The 19,880-nt window shown below is 39.7% G+C and overlaps 1 protein-coding gene across 3 annotated transcripts in view; it reads left to right on the forward strand.

The window, feature by feature from the left end:
• Positions 1-19,880, forward strand: part of ADGRB2 (adhesion G protein-coupled receptor B2) — a 726,627-nt gene that overhangs the window by 525,623 nt on the left and 181,124 nt on the right. For all 3 annotated transcript variants that reach the window (XM_073665712.1, XM_073665713.1, XM_073665714.1), the window contains 4 exons: positions 3,423-3,573; positions 7,647-7,716; positions 8,609-8,675; positions 10,965-11,050. In XM_073665712.1, the coding sequence (XP_073521813.1) occupies positions 3,423-3,573; positions 7,647-7,716; positions 8,609-8,675; positions 10,965-11,050 (374 nt within the window). The remainder of the gene's footprint in view (positions 1-3,422; positions 3,574-7,646; positions 7,717-8,608; positions 8,676-10,964; positions 11,051-19,880) is intronic.

The raw sequence follows: 19,880 nt of genomic DNA on the forward strand, positions 1-19,880 counted from the left end.
TCACTGCCTGGACTACAGCTCATGTGAGCCCTGGTCCAACCACGCCCCCTGATCTGATAAGCAGCTGACTGTCAATAGACAATGTACACAGAAAACTGTGGTGTGGGCGGGGTTAGCTTTCTCAGCTCTGCTGTATTGCTACATTTAAAAACTCTGATTGTATCACAACTGCTGCACCCAGTAAACTAAGTGATACATCGTTGGAATCAGAGTCTCTTTCTCTACATTATGCGGCTCTCAGATGAGGTAGCAAAAACCTGCTGACAGATTCTCTTTAAAGGAAAATGCCTTGGAAGCCGCTCACACCTCTGGGAAAGAGACTATTACCGTGAATAACTTCAAAAACTGACAGTCTGATTGACAATTATCGGCAAAGCTGCAAGTAGAGGACTATTTGATGAATGTCAGCTTTGATGAACAGAAAATGTATATGACTTTAAAAAAAATACATGATGACTGTGTCATTTCATTGACTATGATTATGGGTAAATGCAATGAAAGCTAATAAAAATAGCCTAGTAAGCCGCCAACCATTTGCACCCTGCAGAAGGTAATGCCAGCTTTTTACAATGGCATCCTGCTCCAGAAAGGTGTTAGTATTTCATTAGTATGTCAGCTGTATCCAGAAATAGCATGTAAATAATTCCTGCTTAGAGCACATCTGCACTGCGTCCTTCCTACGCACCCACTGGTCCTACGTGTCTTTGTATGCTGGGTTTGCTTTTCTTTCTTTTCTCCTATGCTTTTTAATCAATATTTGTATTAAGTTACACGCTCCGTAATATGCTGCCAGTTATACACTAGATCCGCAATGCTGGGGGCTAGAAAGGGAAATCAATTTGGGAATGGAGTGGGAGGTGATACATCAGGAGAGTATTTTCTTTGTTGCACATAGAAGAGGAGAAAGATGAATGGGGCTGTTCTGGACATCATTATTACAAGTTTAGCTTGTAAAGGCCAGTGTGTTCTGACTTTATATTTCTGAATATTACATTAAGGCCACTCGCAGTACTAGTTTGGGCTTTTCACTCTCATGAGTAGTGATGATCGAGCACTAAAATGCTCCAGTGCTCGGTACTCGAATCGAGCAGGTCGGACGCTCTGACGGGCTCTCCTCGAGTAACGAGTATAATGGAAGTCAATGGGAAACTCGAGCATTATCCCGGCAGTCCCTCCCAAGGAGATCTGGGGGGGCAGGAAAATCTCTGAAATGAGTGGAAACAGCACTCAAATGGAATGGGGAAGACCCCCTGGACGGATCTCTGACTCCCAGGTCGCTGCTGGGAGCAATGTTGTCAGAGTATTACACAACTTTTTTTTTGTAAATTCTTTATTTAAGAATGTTGTGATGAGTAACGAGTATAAGCATACATAAAAACAAGTGTATACCCGTAAGTATAACAGCAAAGAAATAACATTCATTTTATAAATGGGGTACAAAACTTGGGGAAACTCGGAGAGATTGAAAGGAAAGAACGGTATTAGTATTACACAACTTTTACAGACTGACAATAAAACACACAAAACCAAAGATAAAATGGATTTTACTGTAAAAAATGATAGAAAACATTCTTCCCAATAAAATTACTTGTATATAAGGCAAAATTAAAAAGAGAAAAAAACACCCCTTAAGGCTGTGTGCCCACGATCAGTAATACTAGCGTTCTGGACGCAGCGTATTTTCGCTGCATCCAAAACGCTGCTTTGTACAGTACAAGAACAGTGGATGGGGTTAATAGAAATCCCATGCCCACTGTGCTTCTTTTTTACGCTGCGTAAAATCACCTGCAGTGAGGGTTTCCGAGCCGCAGCATGTCAATTTCTCTTGCGGGAACGCTCAATCTTCTGAGCGGAATTTTCCCATAGATTTGAATTAGATGCAGTTAATCTGCAGGTTAAAAAAAGCACATGCATTGTAAGTGTGTTTACACGGGTGGTTTTAGCTTTGTTTAACCAAATAAATGAATAGTTTAAAAAAATTACGTGGGTTCCCCCCTATTTCTGATAATCAGCCAAGGTAAAGCAGGCATCTGCAGGCTTATATTATCAGGCTGGTAAGGTCCATGGTTATTCCTAGCCTAAAAATACAAATCCACAGCTACCCCAGAATTGGCGCATCACATGAGATGCTGCAATTCTGGCGCTTTGCCTGGCTCTTCCCGATTACCTTGGTGCAGTGGCAATTGTGGTAATGGTAGTTGGGGTTGATGACAACTCTGATTTGTCAAAAATCACAGCTGGCATCAAGCCCTGGGGTTAGTAATGGAGAGGTGTCTATCAGACACCCCAATTACTAACTTGGTAATGAAAAATACAAAAACACACAGAGAAAACAAACACATTATTTGAATAAATACTCCCCCACACTATTCCTCGTTCACTGATTTATTGGAAAAAAAAATTTCTATGCAGGTGCACAGTAATCCAATGAATTCAAAGAATTCCAGAAAAGGTATCCTGAAAGACATAAAATACAGAAATAAAGACAAAAGACACTTCCTCGTTCACCAATTTATTGCCCAAAATGTTGCCACGCAAATCCGATGTAGTCCACGTTGCCCAATTCTGTCTCTGGCGTCTGTGAATAGCAGTAAAGTGACCGCTATTCACATGCTCCGGGTAGTGACTATGACGCTCATCAGAGCTGCTGAGTACCGCTGCGCTCTGCGAGACCCGGCGACAATGATGAGCGCTGAGTCTCCATCACTGCTCCCCATGTCTGTCAGTGTCTGCAGCGCTGAAGTCTTATCAACAGGGCAGCAGGTAATAACTGAGGTCAGTGCCTCTACCCGAGTTGATGGCTTACTGATTGTCTGCAGTGCTGCTGATGTGATGATTTTTTGTCACTCAGCGCTACTCTTGTGTTTGCTATGTCAGCTTATCTCCATTCAAATGAATGAGACCGAGCAACTAGACACAAGTTGTAGAAAAGAATAGAGCAGATCCTTTTTTTTTCTTGAAATCGTGTAAAAAAAAAACAGTTTTGTGCGATTATGCCTTTCACTTTCAATTGAATTCACATTTTATTGCCTTCTTGTGTCAAAACAAGTAATTGCAATACTTCTAAAGCAAAATGTAATAGGAACGGTTGGGCAGAGAATGTAAACTAATTATGCATTAAAGGTGGAGTTATCCAAGTGTTATAGTTAAAGGGAACAATATTGGAGTAAATATCCTACAAATGAACAGATGACTTTAGGTTGTAGAAGAATAAGGAAACTATTAAGTCTCACATGGATGGATGTTAAGATTACATTTTGGACATTTTGAGCAGTAGCCGTGGGCTCAAGTTAAATTAAAAAGAATTCTGTAGCTCTTCTTTTAGCTTGCTTTGTGGAAAAGCATAGAGGAAAAGAAAAAGTCCAGGAACCAATAAACTAAATCTCCTCCTGTACTAAATTCTTCTTTCTGTCTCCCCACAGGCTGTCTGCGCCTTGATCGCGGCTTTCTTGCACTTTTTCTTTCTTTCCTCTTTTTGTTGGGTGCTAACAGAGGCTTGGCAGTCCTACCTGGCTGTCATTGGGCAAATGAGGACACGTCTGGTCCGCAAACGCTTTCTGTGCCTGGGATGGGGTAAGCACAATTTCCGTATTGGGCTTCACTACAAGCTATTGACAGCATATATAGGGCCCGATTCATTATTTGCATTTCTTTTAAAGTCACTTTTTGTTTTTTTTTGCTTTGTCATATTCGTTGACCTATGTTTATGCCAAATTCTTCAAAATGGCGCACATGGCTCGTGAATTTTGTGCAAAGTAAAAAATGTGCTTCATTTTTATATTTAATCTATTTTGCAACTTTTTAGAGCAAAAACTACTATTTTTGCAAAAATTTCAGCCATAAATGTAGTCACCCAAGGGGGTACATTCGCACCAAAATTTTCTGACTTTTTAAAAATTTTCAATTGATGAAGCAGATGAAAATATCAGGGTACTCAAAACACCACCCACAATAAGAAACATAAAAAAATAGGCGAACTCGTGGAAAATTAAAAGAAGAATTAGAAACAAATCAAAAAACACCAAAAACTAGACAAAAAAGGTGCAAATGCTATGATGACTCGGGCCCATCAACTCTAAAAGTTTGACTGTGACTATTCTCAGTATCAACTATCTCTCCAAACCAGTCACATAGTTCCAGAAGATACCTTGGCTGCTCTATCAGTTCTGCAGGCACAACAAAATTTAAGGAGCTCTCTAGTTTGATGTCTCCTTCCTTATACAGGAGCCCAATCATTGCATCCTGGAACCCTGCGACAATACACTTCAATTTTGAATGGCGGTTTACTTTAAAGGGAACCTGTCACCTGATTTTTACTACCCAAACTGAGAGCAGCATGATGTAGGGGCAAAGACTCAGATTTCAAAAGTGTATCATTTACTGGGCTGCTTGCTGCAGTTTTGATAAGCTGACTGTTTTATCTGCTGCAGTTCTACCACTTCTCTGAATGCTGAGCTCTGTATAACCCCGCCACACCACTGATTGGCAGCGTTCTGTGTACACTGTGCATAGGCAGAAAGCTGCCAATCAGTGATGGGGCGGAGTTATACAGAGCTTATGAATATGGAGGACTACGTGGCAGCAGGAATTAGTAGTCCTTTAATCATAATCTCCTGCCGATAAAACAGTGATTTTATCAAAACTTCTGAAAGCAGCTGAGTAAGTGACATTGCGCTGGAATCAGGGTCTCTGTCTCTACATTATACTAATATCAGATTAGGCATTAAAGACATGGTGACAGATTAATTATAAACGGCATCTCCAACCAAATATACTGTAATATGTGGTATTGTAATATATATTACATATTGCATTGATGATCTCTTTTGGCTGGATTTCCTCTTTGACATACATTTCTTTACCACTTATTGACTTTGATTATTGTGGATTTATTTGGATTGATTCAGTGATACCAGGCAAACATTGGTCCCCACAAGAATAATAGATACATGAATTAAATTTTGTTTTATTTTATTTTCACTCCAAAAACAGCAATAATTGAATGTTTCTTGCAATGAGCATGCTGCTGCTATATAGAGGTACTGCATAAGACTTGGAAATGACATTTATTATTGTAAGCACACGTTATACCTACAGTAACAAAACATTACAGATATTACAGGCACCAACTTGTCAGCGACAGCATAACAATACTGTGTTATGTCATTTTCATGGACAGACTGTTTCCCTCATGCTCTGTTCAATCATTTCTGACCTATTCCGCTGATGTATAGATTTGTAAACTAAAACTATCTATGCGAATGTATACAGTGACATTCTCATAGGTTTCTAACATATCCCAAAACATTGTCTCGTTGGCATATACTTGACAGGCTCCAATCTTAATATCGTGCTGTATAAACTAGCTTGCTACATTACTGTACACCTATGTAAACTCTATGCCACCGTATCTTTTGTTTTTTTACAATAGAAGTCTATGGGCAGACAAATTCCAATGTATGCCATCCTTATGTATACATTTGCACAGTTTGGCCCAATTCATAAAGACTGGCATTTTGCATGCAGATCTTGATGAAGGTGGCTCTGGAGTAAGATGCTCCAAATTCATTATAAGGCATTGGCCTCTTAAAGGGACTCTGTCAGCACAGTATGACTGTTAAAACCAAGTACAGGCGCTTGTTACACTCTTGGCGTGGCCAAACATTTAACTGCACCTTCTCACCTACTATTTTCCATCTATCTCCACTCTTCTCTAGCTCTATTAAGCTGGATATGTTAATCAAAGAAAAGGGGGGGAGGGCTGAGGAAGAAGAAAAACAAGTAGGCGGAAAGGTGCACTTAAATGTTTGGCAAGGCCAATTGTGAACCGAGCACCTGTACTTGGTTTGAACAGTCATTCTGTGCAGACTCCCTTTAATGAATCTGACTCATTTTCAGCTGCCTATTTTGCACCACCTTTGCGGCATAAATTATGGTGAATTTTTTGGCCGCGCCGTACCATATTCCCTTTCCACTCACTTTTTAAAAAATTGGCTTAGCTGGTGTAAAAACGCTAAGAGTTAAAAAATGTTTGTAGAATTGCGAGCTGCACAAAGATTTTCAACAGTTTATTGGCTTAATTCTGGCAAAATCCGTTTTATGAATCCGGTGCAAAAACCGTCGCTTCCTTTTTAACCCATAATATATTTGTGACATGAATGGAGCACTTCCTGCACAAGGACATTAAAAATGTGGTAATTCAACGAAAAGTTGTGAGAATTCCAAATATAGCCATTGACAGGGCATAACATTGAAACGATTGCCAGATGAAGTGAATGACCTTGTATGTTTCATCACAATGGCACCTGTCATAGGATTGGCAGCAAGTAACCGATATTGAGGTGACATGTTGAAAGCATGAGCAAATGTAAGTTTGATAAAGGCCAGATGGTGATAACCAGAGGAATGTGTCTGAACATCCCCAAAGCTAAAGGTCTTGTGAAATGTTCCTATATGTTGATTTTAGTACATACCTAAAGGACAACTGGCAAACCGAGAGCCGGGTCATGGCCAAGCCCACATTCATTTTTAAGTGTGGAAAGTGTTAATTTGGTACAATATGGCCTGTTTTTCTTTACATTATGTGGACCGTCCTTGTGTGTGTGCATCATTGGAGAAAAGATGGCACCAAGAAGCACTTTGGGAAAAGGTAAGCCGGTGAAGACAGTGTCATGATCTGGACAATCAAATACTACAAGGAAATTGACGCTGGCGACGATCCATAGATTAATAAAATATTTCCGGAGCAATGTGTATTCCAATGTTTGATTCCACGATCACATTTATTGCTTGATACATCATGTTTCGGCTTTTACAGTTAAGGCTTTGTCAGGTATAATAATAAAAGGTTCCACATAGAGATAAGCTGGGGAAGACCGTGTCATGATCTGGACAATCAAACAACACAGAGAAGTTCTTGCTGGCGGCACAACGTGGCTTAAGGAAATGTATCCGGACCAACAATTTTTTCAATGCTTGATTCCACAATCACATTTATTGCTTGATACATCGCGTTTCGGCTTTTACAATTAAGCCATTGTCAGGTATAATGATAAAAGGGACCAAATAGAGATCTATCTGGACAACATCATGCTTGGAAACCTTGAGCCATGCCATGATGTTACTTTATTGCAAGCTAAGTGCATTTCTTCATCAGAATTGGTGGCAGTGGCCTCTTTTAGAAGATAATGCACCCTGCCACAAGATTTTTAGAAATAGTTTGAGGAACATGACAAAGAGATCAAGGTTTCAACTTTGCCTCCCAGATCTCAATTTGATGAAGCCTCTGTGGTTCTTGCTGGAAAAACAAGTACAGATTTAAAGAACTTTCTGCTAATGTCTTGGTGCCAGAGACCACAGAACATCATCTCTTTGTGGAGTCCATACTTTGATGGTTTACCAATCAGTCATACCATTAATGCAGGAGCCATTGTCATGAAATATTCAATGTTATTCTTATTACCTGTCATTGGCAATGTGATTGACAGTTGTACTAACACGAATGATGTTGATCACAACAGTAATGGAGAGTAACCAGAAGAAAGTATGCTTTTATAACATTTTTTTCTGTCTGGATCACTACATATGTAACTGTGAAATAGGTTTGATTTATTACATTGATATTTATTGTGTGTTCCTTTCCTCAGGGTTACCAGCTCTTGTGGTTGCAGTTTCTGTTGGCTTTACCAGAACTAAAGGATATGGGACCCCCCACTAGTGAGTCAATTCTTGATGTCTAATCTTCTTTGTAGGTAGTAATTGTTGTGTCTTCATAGTTTAAAATTATTTTCAAATTACTTTAATAATAATGTCTAGTTGGAATCACATGCGCTACATTCCTGCACTACACAGCATGGTGATGATCCTTATACCAACATGAAAATTTCCTTCCAATTTGTATTTAATTTCTAATCTTCTTCCTACAGAATATGATAATACAGAGTAAATGACTAAATAGTTTTAAAGAGGTTGTTCGCTATTTTTACATTGGCCTATCCTTAGGATACAAAACAGGTAAAGATGGTCGGCACTCCGTTCCAAGAAGAGTGGTGCACGTGGAAAAGCCAAGGTTCATGAATAAAGGAAAATCCCGGCACTCACATATGTTTTCAATACTTACTTTAATGTACAACCTCATGGTTGTTCATTAAAGGAAGCATTAAAAACATATGTGAGTGCCGGGATTTTACTTTATTGATTATCCTTAGGATAGACCATCAATGTCTGATTGGTCGGGGTCTGACACCCGGCATCCCATTGATCTGCTTTTATCGGCGGCAACCGCAGGCCGGAATACTTAATTGTCGAGCTTGGCCATCTACTTGTAGTGGCTGCCGCGGGGTTCCATCTCCGAATGATTTCAATAGGATGCGGATGTGCAGTACCCCACGGCAGCCACTACAAGTAGACGGCCAAGCTCGGCAAGTAAGCCACTGCCGGCGCCAATAACACCTGATTAGCAGGGGGTGCCAAGTGTTGGACCTCGGCCAATCAGACATTAAACGCCTATCCTAACGATAGGCCATCAATGTAAAAGTAGTGGACAACCTCTTAAAATGTCAATATTGCCTCTTTATTACTGTCAATGTTTTGTTTCTGTGACTTACAGCTGCTGGCTGTCTTTGGAAGGGGGGCTATTGTATGCCTTTGTGGGACCAGCAGCGGTTATTGTTCTGGTAAGCAGAATCTTTTTGATATAATTCTATAGTTGTACCATAAATAATATAGGGGTAACTCTACCTATTGCATAATACAGTTTGTTACCATAGGCATATATACACTGAACATGTTTCTGGTTACTTTGCTGCATCAGTTTATGTAAGTTTTTAAATTTAGACTACAGTGACCATTATTTCTCAAAACTGCCTTTGATCACTGTAGCATCTAATCAGGGCTCGGTTTTTATTCCTTAAAAGGACCTGTCACCTCTCCTGACATGTCTATGGAATGCTTTCATTCCCTATGAAATTACAATGTTTGATCACCTTTTTTTAGGTGTGCGGTGTGTTTCTAATATGTTACTCCTCTTGAAAATACAAGAATAAATGAATAACAGTGTTCTACCATCTTCCTTGTCAATAAGGCATGTTTCTACACTGGCTAGACACATGTGATGAAATGAGTAAATGATCTGTTTGCCAAGGGCTACACCTACACATATTTTTGCAATTATCTTAAATAAACTTATGTTCTCAGCACAACATGATTACAAGATCAATTAAGGAATGGAACAAAAAGTAGTCCTTACAGAGGACCTTTCACTTCTAGGAAAGGAAGACCAAAATAAAAGGAGATCAAAATATTTTAGTTTCCGCAAATATATGTAATTAGGAAAGCTAAAAGAAAATGCTGTCTGACTTGGGGATAGAAGCTCAAGCCCTTTATGAAAGGAAGGCTGAAGTCTCATGGTCTCAATATTTTGACAGCTCTGTGAAACTTCATAAATCTGGACTGCGAGATGCCACTGTGTAGGGGAGACTGAGAGTCTTGAGCATGGAAACACAGAGAAGATAAGCTGTGTTGCTGCTGTCTTCTACTTCATGCTGAATTGTGTTATAAATAGGAAATACTAGATGGATTCCTGTGTATTATGGAGCAGCAGAAGGAGGAGGAGGCTGAAAACAGCAACAGAAGAAAGTCCTGTCACAGCCTCCAGTACATATCTGTGTGCAGTATGTAGTGAGAGATTCAGATTAACCCTTTACAGGTAGCTGATTCCTTTAGCATATTAACCATTGCAAGTAGCAATGTCCGTAGATTGACTCTTTAGATGCCGCTAGGTCCTCCGCTTGAAGGTTAACCTTTAGAAGCACCTGTGTCCTTGTCCTTAATCTGGGCTTCACAGCACACAGGGACATCTTACATGTCTGATGACTAACAATATTCTGTATGAGGTGAAATTTAGGCTCCAGGTTGGAGGTAAAGTAAGGTACATTTTCAGCTCGTTTTCATTTAGTCAATTTTCATGTATTGGTGAATTAATTAACCATGATTGTGATTTTCCAATTATGTACGAATTATGATGTTTCATACGTGTCAGCCAAAGTAATCACATTCACATAAGCCTTAGCAAGAGCTCAAAAGTTTCATCCACTGTAAATGATTACAAGTCATAGTCACCTAACAAAGCCAATGACAGTTCTTTAAAACTGTCACCTTAAAGAAGCACTCCCAGCTAAATTTTTATTCAGTAATCCCTTCTAAATGTATGTGTAGTGCAAGTGCATTAAAATACTTCCTGATTGCTGTCTTCTCCGGTTTCCAACACAACTCTGGAACTCTAAGGGACCACTTGACTGCTCTTCAGCTTTGCCGGCTCACACAGGATGGCTGTATGAAGCGTTAGCTGTTTTCCCAATGTAATTCTATGAGACTTGGAAAAGGGATCCACAGACTTACATTGAGGAAGGAACTTCCGTTTTACACATACACCGTTGTGTGAGCCGGCTACTCTGATTTGAGTTCACATGGTCCAGAAGAGGATCAGATCGGTGCTGCAAAATGGAGAAGACAGAGATCGGTAAGTATTTTAATGCACTACACACTACAAATATTTAGAAAGGATTAGGAAATAAAAATGTAGCTGAGAGTGCTACTTTTAGAGATTAGAGGTACGATTCTACAATGTGTAGCATGCTTATACCTGAAGCCCAGAAATTACTGAACGAGGAAAGTCACTGTCACTTGTTATGAGCAGTACAGACCCAGGGGCTGACATACTACTGGTGCATTCTGTGGAGCCGCATAGGGGCCCAAGAAATAAGGGGCCCCATTCCCATCTCCAAAGCAAATGGAATTGTGTATTATGATGGGCGATTGGACTGCAAAGGACCCATATATTATTCTTGCACAGGGGCCCTTCTGTCTGTGTTCGCCAGCATACAGACCAGTCAGACCCCTGTACCTCCCACAAAGGTACATTTCATAGATCTGTTCTTTATAGATATTCGTATTCTGTCTCATAGGTGAATATGCTGATCGGCATAATTGTCTTCAACAAACTAATGTCTCGGGACGGTATATCAGACAAGTCCAAAAAGCAGAGAGCCGGGTGAGTGAACTTCTCTGTTTTCCAATGAAGCATCACAACCTGCATTTTGATCCTGCTCTGTATGTTCGGGCATATTCCTCCATATGTTACGTTATGGGTCTATTTTGCAATGTGTGTGTTGAGTAAGGGTAATTTTTGTATCCTCCTAATGTTAGCGTCTGTCTATGATGTTGGTGTGTATCTGCACTGTATGGTAAAGGGCATAAGTTACAGTTTAGGAGAACTCTCAACTACGGGCATGATGTCAGTGGTGAAAGCAGTATTTGCTAAATGTGCACAATGAAAATCCTTCCAAACTGCAGGTTTGGGGCTACAATTTTCTTCTGCCAATGCAATTTTTTTAATCCGTAGGCAAATTGATGTGCGGGGAGTATTATCTAATCATTTTTCTTTGAAAGAAGTGCTGAATAAACTAGAGAAATCTGAAAAATGTCTCATAATAGTATAACACTTAAAGTAAGTGCACCCGCTCCTTTATCTAGCTGTAATAGTTCTGCTTGTTTAGCAGATGTAGCATGTACCAGCACTCCCCCACAATACCAGTCGCTCCATAGTCCTCTCTACTACTTCACTATACCCCCTATCATTTAGATATTTGATAGCTGCTTACTGGGTGTTTGTAGTGCCAACCTTTAAGGGTATTTTCTAGATGCCCATGGTTGTAAGCTTACCATTTTAGTGACAGATTTTTAAAGAAGTTTAAGGTGTTTTCAGAATCTGACATTATTCAGTGTTTGCTACTCACCATAAGTGTAATGAGACTGTAGCTGACGGCATAAAGCTTTATAAATCGGTTTTAATGCATGTTAATATATCTATTTTGTAAGCTATAAAATTAGTAATAAAAGGTATGGCTTCTTTTATATCAGGTCCCTTAAAACACTCTTAATTACTCTAATTCTTATCACCTTCCAACTCCTTCCAATAAATGGTGATAAAGTTATCTCTGAACCTTGGATGGTGATGGAGTTGCTAATTGGATCACTGGCTATTTCAATCCATTATCATGTAGGAAATCTTTGCCACTTGGTGGTAGTGTTCAACACATAGCCACCCCCTACTTTTATCATTACCTTTACCATAATATCATGCAGTGTAAGGCGGTAGTGTTCAACACATAGCCACCCCCTACTTTTATCATTACCTATACCATAATATCATGCAGTGTAAGGCCGTAGTGTTCAACACATAGCCACCCGCTACTTTTATCATTACCTTTACCATAATATCATGCAGTGTAAGGCGGTAGTGTTCAACACATAGCCACCCCCTACTTTTATCATTACCTATACCATAATATCATGCAGTGTAAGGCCGTAGTGTTCAACACATAGCCACCCCCTACTTTTATCATTACCTATACCATAATATCATGCAGTGTAAGGCCGTAGTGTTCAACACGTAGCCACCCCCTACTTTTATCATTACCTTTACCATAATATCATGCAGTGTAAGGCGGTAGTGTTCAACACATAGCCACCCCCTACTTTTATCATTACCTTTACCATAATATCATGCAGTGTAAGGAGATATTGTTCAACACATAGCCACCCCCTACTTTTATCATTACCTATACCATAATATCATGCAGTGTAAGGCCGTAGTGTTCAACACATAGCCACCCCCTACTTTTATCATTACCTATACCATAATATCATGCAGTGTAAGGCCGTAGTGTTCAACACGTAGCCACCCCCTACTTTTATCATTACCTTTACCATAATATCATGCAGTGTAAGGCGGTAGTGTTCAACACATAGCCACCCACTACTTTTATCATTACCTTTACCATAATATCATGCAGTGTAAGGAGATATTGTTCAACACATAGCCACCCCCTACTTTTATCATTACCTTTACCATAATATCATGCAGTGTAAGGCGGTAGTGTTCAACACATAGCCACCCCCTACTTTTATCATTACCTTTACCATAATATCATGCAGTGTAAGGAGGTAGTGTTCAACACATAGCCACCCCCTACTTTTATCATTACCTATACCATAATATCATGCAGTGTAAGGCCGTAGTGTTCAACAAATAGCCACCCCCTACTTTTATCATTACCTTTACCATAATATCATGCAGTGTAAGGCGGTAGTGTTCAACACATAGCCACCCACTACTTTTATCATTACCTTTACCATAATATCATGCAGTGTAAGGAGATATTGCTCAACACATAGCCACCACTTACTTTTATCATTACCTTTACCATAATATCATGCAGTGTAAGGCGGTAGTGTTCAACACATAGCCACCCCCTACTTTTATCATTACCTTTACCATAATATCATGCAGTGTAAGGAGATATTGTTCAACACATAGCCACCCCCTACTTTTATCATTACCTATACCATAATATCATGCAGTGTAAGGCCGTAGTGTTCAACACGTAGCCACCCCCTACTTTTATCATTACCTTTACCATAATATCATGCAGTGTAAGGCGGTAGTGTTCAACACATAGCCACCCACTACTTTTATCATTACCTTTACCATAATATCATGCAGTGTAAGGAGATATTGTTCAACACATAGCCACCCCCTACTTTTATCATTACCTATACCATAATATCATGCAGTGTAAGGCCGTAGTGTTCAACACATAGCCACCCCCTACTTTTATCATTACCTATACCATAATATCATGCAGTGTAAGGCCGTAGTGTTCAACACGTAGCCACCCCCTACTTTTATCATTACCTTTACCATAATATCATGCAGTGTAAGGCGGTAGTGTTCAACACATAGCCACCCACTACTTTTATCATTACCTTTACCATAATATCATGCAGTGTAAGGAGATATTGTTCAACACATAGCCACCCCCTACTTTTATCATTACCTTTACCATAATATCATGCAGTGTAAGGCGGTAGTGTTCAACACATAGCCACCCCCTACTTTTATCATTACCTTTACCATAATATCATGCAGTGTAAGGAGGTAGTGTTCAACACATAGCCACCCCCTACTTTTATCATTACCTATACCATAATATCATGCAGTGTAAGGCCGTAGTGTTCAACAAATAGCCACCCCCTACTTTTATCATTACCTTTACCATAATATCATGCAGTGTAAGGCGGTAGTGTTCAACACATAGCCACCCACTACTTTTATCATTACCTTTACCATAATATCATGCAGTGTAAGGAGATATTGCTCAACACATAGCCACCACTTACTTTTATCATTACCTTTACCATAATATCATGCAGTGTAAGGCGGTAGTGTTCAACACATAGCCACCCCCTACTTTTATCATTACCTTTACCATAATATCATGCAGTGTAAGGCGGTAGTGTTCAACACATAGCCACCCCCTACTTTTATCATTACCTTTACCATAATATCATGCAGTGTAAGGCGGTAGTGTTCAACACATAGCCACCCCCTACTTTTATCATTACCTTTACCATAATATCATGCAGTGTAAGGAGGTAGTGTTCAACACATAGCCACCCCCTACTTTTATCATTACCTTTACCATAATATCATGCAGTGTAAGGTGGTAGTGTTCCAACACATAGCCACCCCCTACTTTTATCATTACCTTTACCATAATAACATGCAGTATAAGGCGGTAGTGTTCCAACACATAGCCACCCCCTACTTTTATCATTACCTTTACCATAATATCATGCAGTGTAAGGAGGTAGTGTTCAACACATAGCCACCCCCTACTTTTATCATTACCTTTACCATAATATCATACAGTGTAAGGAGATAGTGTTCAGCACATAGCCACCCCCTACTTTTATCATTAACTTAACCATAATATCATGCAGTGTAAGGCGGTAGTGTTCCAACACATAGCCACCCCCTACTTTTATCATTACCTTTACCATAATATCATGCAGTGTAAGGAGGTAGTGTTCAACACATAGCCACCCCCTACTTTTATCATTACCTTTACCATAATATCATGCAGTGTAAGGAGGTAGTGTTCAACACATAGCCACCCCCTACTTTTATCATTACCTTTACCATAATATCATGCAGTGTAAGGCGGTAGTGTTCAACACATAGCCACCCCCTACTTTTATCATTACCCTTTACCATAATATCATGCAGTGTAAGGCGGTAGTGTTCAACACATAGCCACCCCCTACTTTTATCATTACCTTTACCATAATATCATGCAGTGTAAGGCAGTAGTGTTCCAACACATAGCCACCCCCTACTTTTATCATTACCTTTACCATAATATCATGCAGTGTAAGGCGGTAGTGTTCAACACATAGCCACCCCCTACTTTTATCATTACCTTTACCATAATATCATGCAGTGTAAGGAGATATTGTTCAACACATAGCCACCACTTACTTTTATCATTACCTTTACCATAATATCATGCAGTGTAAGGCGGTAGTGTTCAACACATAGCCACCACTTACTTTTATCATTACCTTTACCATAATATCATGCAGTGTAAGGCGGTAGTGTTCAACACATAGCCACCCCCTACTTTTATCATTACCTTTACCATAATATCATGCAGTGTAAGGCGGTAGTGTTCAACACATAGCCACCCCCTACTTTTATCATTACCTTTACCATAATATCATGCAGTGTAAGGCGGTAGTGTTCAACACATAGCCACCCCCTACTTTTATCATTACCTTTACCATAATATCATGCAGTGTAAGGTGGTAGTGTTCCAACACATAGCCACCCCCTACTTTTATCATTACCTTTACCATAATAACATGCAGTATAAGGCGGTAGTGTTCCAACACATAGCCACCCCCTACTTTTATCATTACCTTTACCATAATATCATGCAGTGTAAGGAGGTAGTGTTCAACACATAGCCACCCCCTACTTTTATCATTACCTTTACCATAATATCATACAGTGTAAGGAGGTAGTGTTCAGCACATAGCCACCCCCTACTTTTATCATTAACTTAACCATAATATCATGCAGTGTAAGGCGGTAGTGTTCCAACACATAGCCACCCCCTACTTTTATCATTACCTTTACCATAATATCATGCAGTGTAAGGAGGTAGTGTTCAACACATAGCCACCCCTACTTTTATCATTACCTTTACCATAATATCATGCAGTGTAAGGCGGTAGTGTTCAACACATAGCCACCCCCTACTTTTATCATTACCCTTTACCATAATATCATGCAGTGTAAGGCGGTAGTGTTCAACACATAGCCACCCCCTACTTTTATCATTACCTTTACCATAATATCATGCAGTGTAAGGCAGTAGTGTTCCAACACATAGCCACCCCCTACTTTTATCATTACCTTTACCATAATATCATGCAGTGTAAGGCGGTAGTGCTCAACACATAGCCACCCCCTACTTTTATCATTACCTTTACCATAATATCATGCAGTGTAAGGCGGTAGTGTTCAACACATAGCCACCCCCTACTTTTATCATTACCTTTACCATAATATCATGCAGTGTAAGGTGGTAGTGTTCCAACACATAGCCACCCCCTACTTTTATCATTACCTTTACCATAATAACATGCAGTATAAGGCGGTAGTGTTCCAACACATAGCCACCCCCTACTTTTATCATTACCTTTACCATAATATCATGCAGTGTAAGGAGGTAGTGTTCAACACGTAGCCACCCCCTACTTTTATCATTGCCTTTACCATAATATCATGCAGTGTAAGGCGGTAGTGTTCAACACATAGCCACCCCCTACTTTTATCATTACCTATACCATAATATCATGCAGTGTAAGGCCGTAGTGTTCAACAAATAGCCACCCCCTACTTTTATCATTACCTTTACCATAATATCATGCAGTGTAAGGCGGTAGTGTTCAACACATAGCCACCCACTACTTTTATCATTACCTTTACCATAATATCATGCAGTGTAAGGAGATATTGTTCAACACATAGCCACCCCCTACTTTTATCATTACCTTTACCATAATATCATGCAGTGTAAGGCGGTAGTGTTCAACACATAGCCACCCCCTACTTTTATCATTACCTTTACCATAATATCATGCAGTGTAAGGAGGTAGTGTTCAACACATAGCCACCCCCTACTTTTATCATTACCTATACCATAATATCATGCAGTGTAAGGCCGTAGTGTTCAACAAATAGCCACCCCCTACTTTTATCATTACCTTTACCATAATATCATGCAGTGTAAGGCGGTAGTGTTCAACACATAGCCACCACTTACTTTTATCATTACCTTTACCATAATATCATGCAGTGTAAGGCGGTAGTGTTCAACACATAGCCACCCCCTACTTTTATCATTACCTTTACCATAATATCATGCAGTGTAAGGCGGTAGTGTTCAACACATAGCCACCCCCTACTTTTATCATTACCTTTACCATAATATCATGCAGTGTAAGGCGGTAGTGTTCAACACATAGCCACCCCCTACTTTTATCATTACCTTTACCATAATATCATGCAGTGTAAGGAGGTAGTGTTCAACACATAGCCACCCCCTACTTTTATCATTACCTTTACCATAATATCATGCAGTGTAAGGTGGTAGTGTTCCAACACATAGCCACCCCCTACTTTTATCATTACCTTTACCATAATAACATGCAGTATAAGGCGGTAGTGTTCCAACACATAGCCACCCCCTACTTTTATCATTACCTTTACCATAATATCATGCAGTGTAAGGAGGTAGTGTTCAACACATAGCCACCCCCTACTTTTATCATTACCTTTACCATAATATCATACAGTGTAAGGAGATAGTGTTCAGCACATAGCCACCCCCTACTTTTATCATTAACTTAACCATAATATCATGCAGTGTAAGGCGGTAGTGTTCCAACACATAGCCACCCCCTACTTTTATCATTACCTTTACCATAATATCATGCAGTGTAAGGAGGTAGTGTTCAACACATAGCCACCCCCTACTTTTATCATTACCTTTACCATAATATCATGCAGTGTAAGGAGGTAGTGTTCAACACATAGCCACCCCCTACTTTTATCATTACCTTTACCATAATATCATGCAGTGTAAGGCGGTAGTGTTCAACACATAGCCACCCCCTACTTTTATCATTACCCTTTACCATAATATCATGCAGTGTAAGGCGGTAGTGTTCAACACATAGCCACCCCCTACTTTTATCATTACCTTTACCATAATATCATGCAGTGTAAGGCAGTAGTGTTCCAACACATAGCCACCCCCTACTTTTATCATTACCTTTACCATAATATCATGCAGTGTAAGGCGGTAGTGTTCAACACATAGCCACCCCCTACTTTTATCATTACCTTTACCATAATATCATGCAGTGTAAGGAGATATTGTTCAACACATAGCCACCACTTACTTTTATCATTACCTTTACCATAATATCATGCAGTGTAAGGCGGTAGTGTTCAACACATAGCCACCACTTACTTTTATCATTACCTTTACCATAATATCATGCAGTGTAAGGCGGTAGTGTTCAACACATAGCCACCCCCTACTTTTATCATTACCTTTACCATAATATCATGCAGTGTAAGGCGGTAGTGTTCAACACATAGCCACCCCCTACTTTTATCATTACCTTTACCATAATATCATGCAGTGTAAGGCGGTAGTGTTCAACACATAGCCACCCCCTACTTTTATCATTACCTTTACCATAATATCATGCAGTGTAAGGAGGTAGTGTTCAACACATAGCCACCCCCTACTTTTATCATTACCTTTACCATAATATCATGCAGTGTAAGGTGGTAGTGTTCCAACACATAGCCACCCCCTACTTTTATCATTACCTTTACCATAATAACATGCAGTATAAGGCGGTAGTGTTCCAACACATAGCCACCCCCTACTTTTATCATTACCTTTACCATAATATCATGCAGTGTAAGGAGGTAGTGTTCAACACATAGCCACCCCCTACTTTTATCATTACCTTTACCATAATATCATACAGTGTAAGGAGGTAGTGTTCAGCACATAGCCACCCCCTACTTTTATCATTAACTTAACCATAATATCATGCAGTGTAAGGCGGTAGTGTTCCAACACATAGCCACCCCCTACTTTTATCATTACCTTTACCATAATATCATGCAGTGTAAGGCGGTAGTGTTCAACACATAGCCACCCCCTACTTTTATCATTACCTATACCATAATATCATGCAGTGTAAGGCCGTAGTGTTCAACACATAGCCACCCCCTACTTTTATCATTACCTATACCATAATATCATGCAGTGTAAGGCCGTAGTGTTCAACACGTAGCCACCCCCTACTTTTATCATTACCTTTACCATAATATCATGCAGTGTAAGGCGGTAGTGTTCAACACATAGCCACCCACTACTTTTATCATTACCTTTACCATAATATCATGCAGTGTAAGGAGATATTGTTCAACACATAGCCACCCCCTACTTTTATCATTACCTTTACCATAATATCATGCAGTGTAAGGCGGTAGTGTTCAACACATAGCCACCCCCTACTTTTATCATTACCTTTACCATAATATCATGCAGTGTAAGGAGGTAGTGTTCAACACATAGCCACCCCCTACTTTTATCATTACCTATACCATAATATCATGCAGTGTAAGGCCGTAGTGTTCAACACATAGCCACCCCCTACTTTTATCATTACCTTTACCATAATATCATGCAGTGTAAGGAGGTAGTGTTCAACACATAGCCACCCCCTACTTTTATCATTACCTTTACCATAATATCATGCAGTGTAAGGTGGTAGTGTTCCAACACATAGCCACCCCCTACTTTTATCATTACCTTTACCATAATAACATGCAGTATAAGGCGGTAGTGTTCCAACACATAGCCACCCCCTACTTTTATCAT

Source organism: Phyllobates terribilis, unplaced genomic scaffold (assembly GCF_046119375.1).
Source record: "Phyllobates terribilis strain yellow unplaced genomic scaffold, ASM4611937v1 Scaffold_2__4_contigs__length_985480577, whole genome shotgun sequence".
NCBI classification, from domain to species: domain Eukaryota; kingdom Metazoa; phylum Chordata; class Amphibia; order Anura; family Dendrobatidae; genus Phyllobates; species Phyllobates terribilis.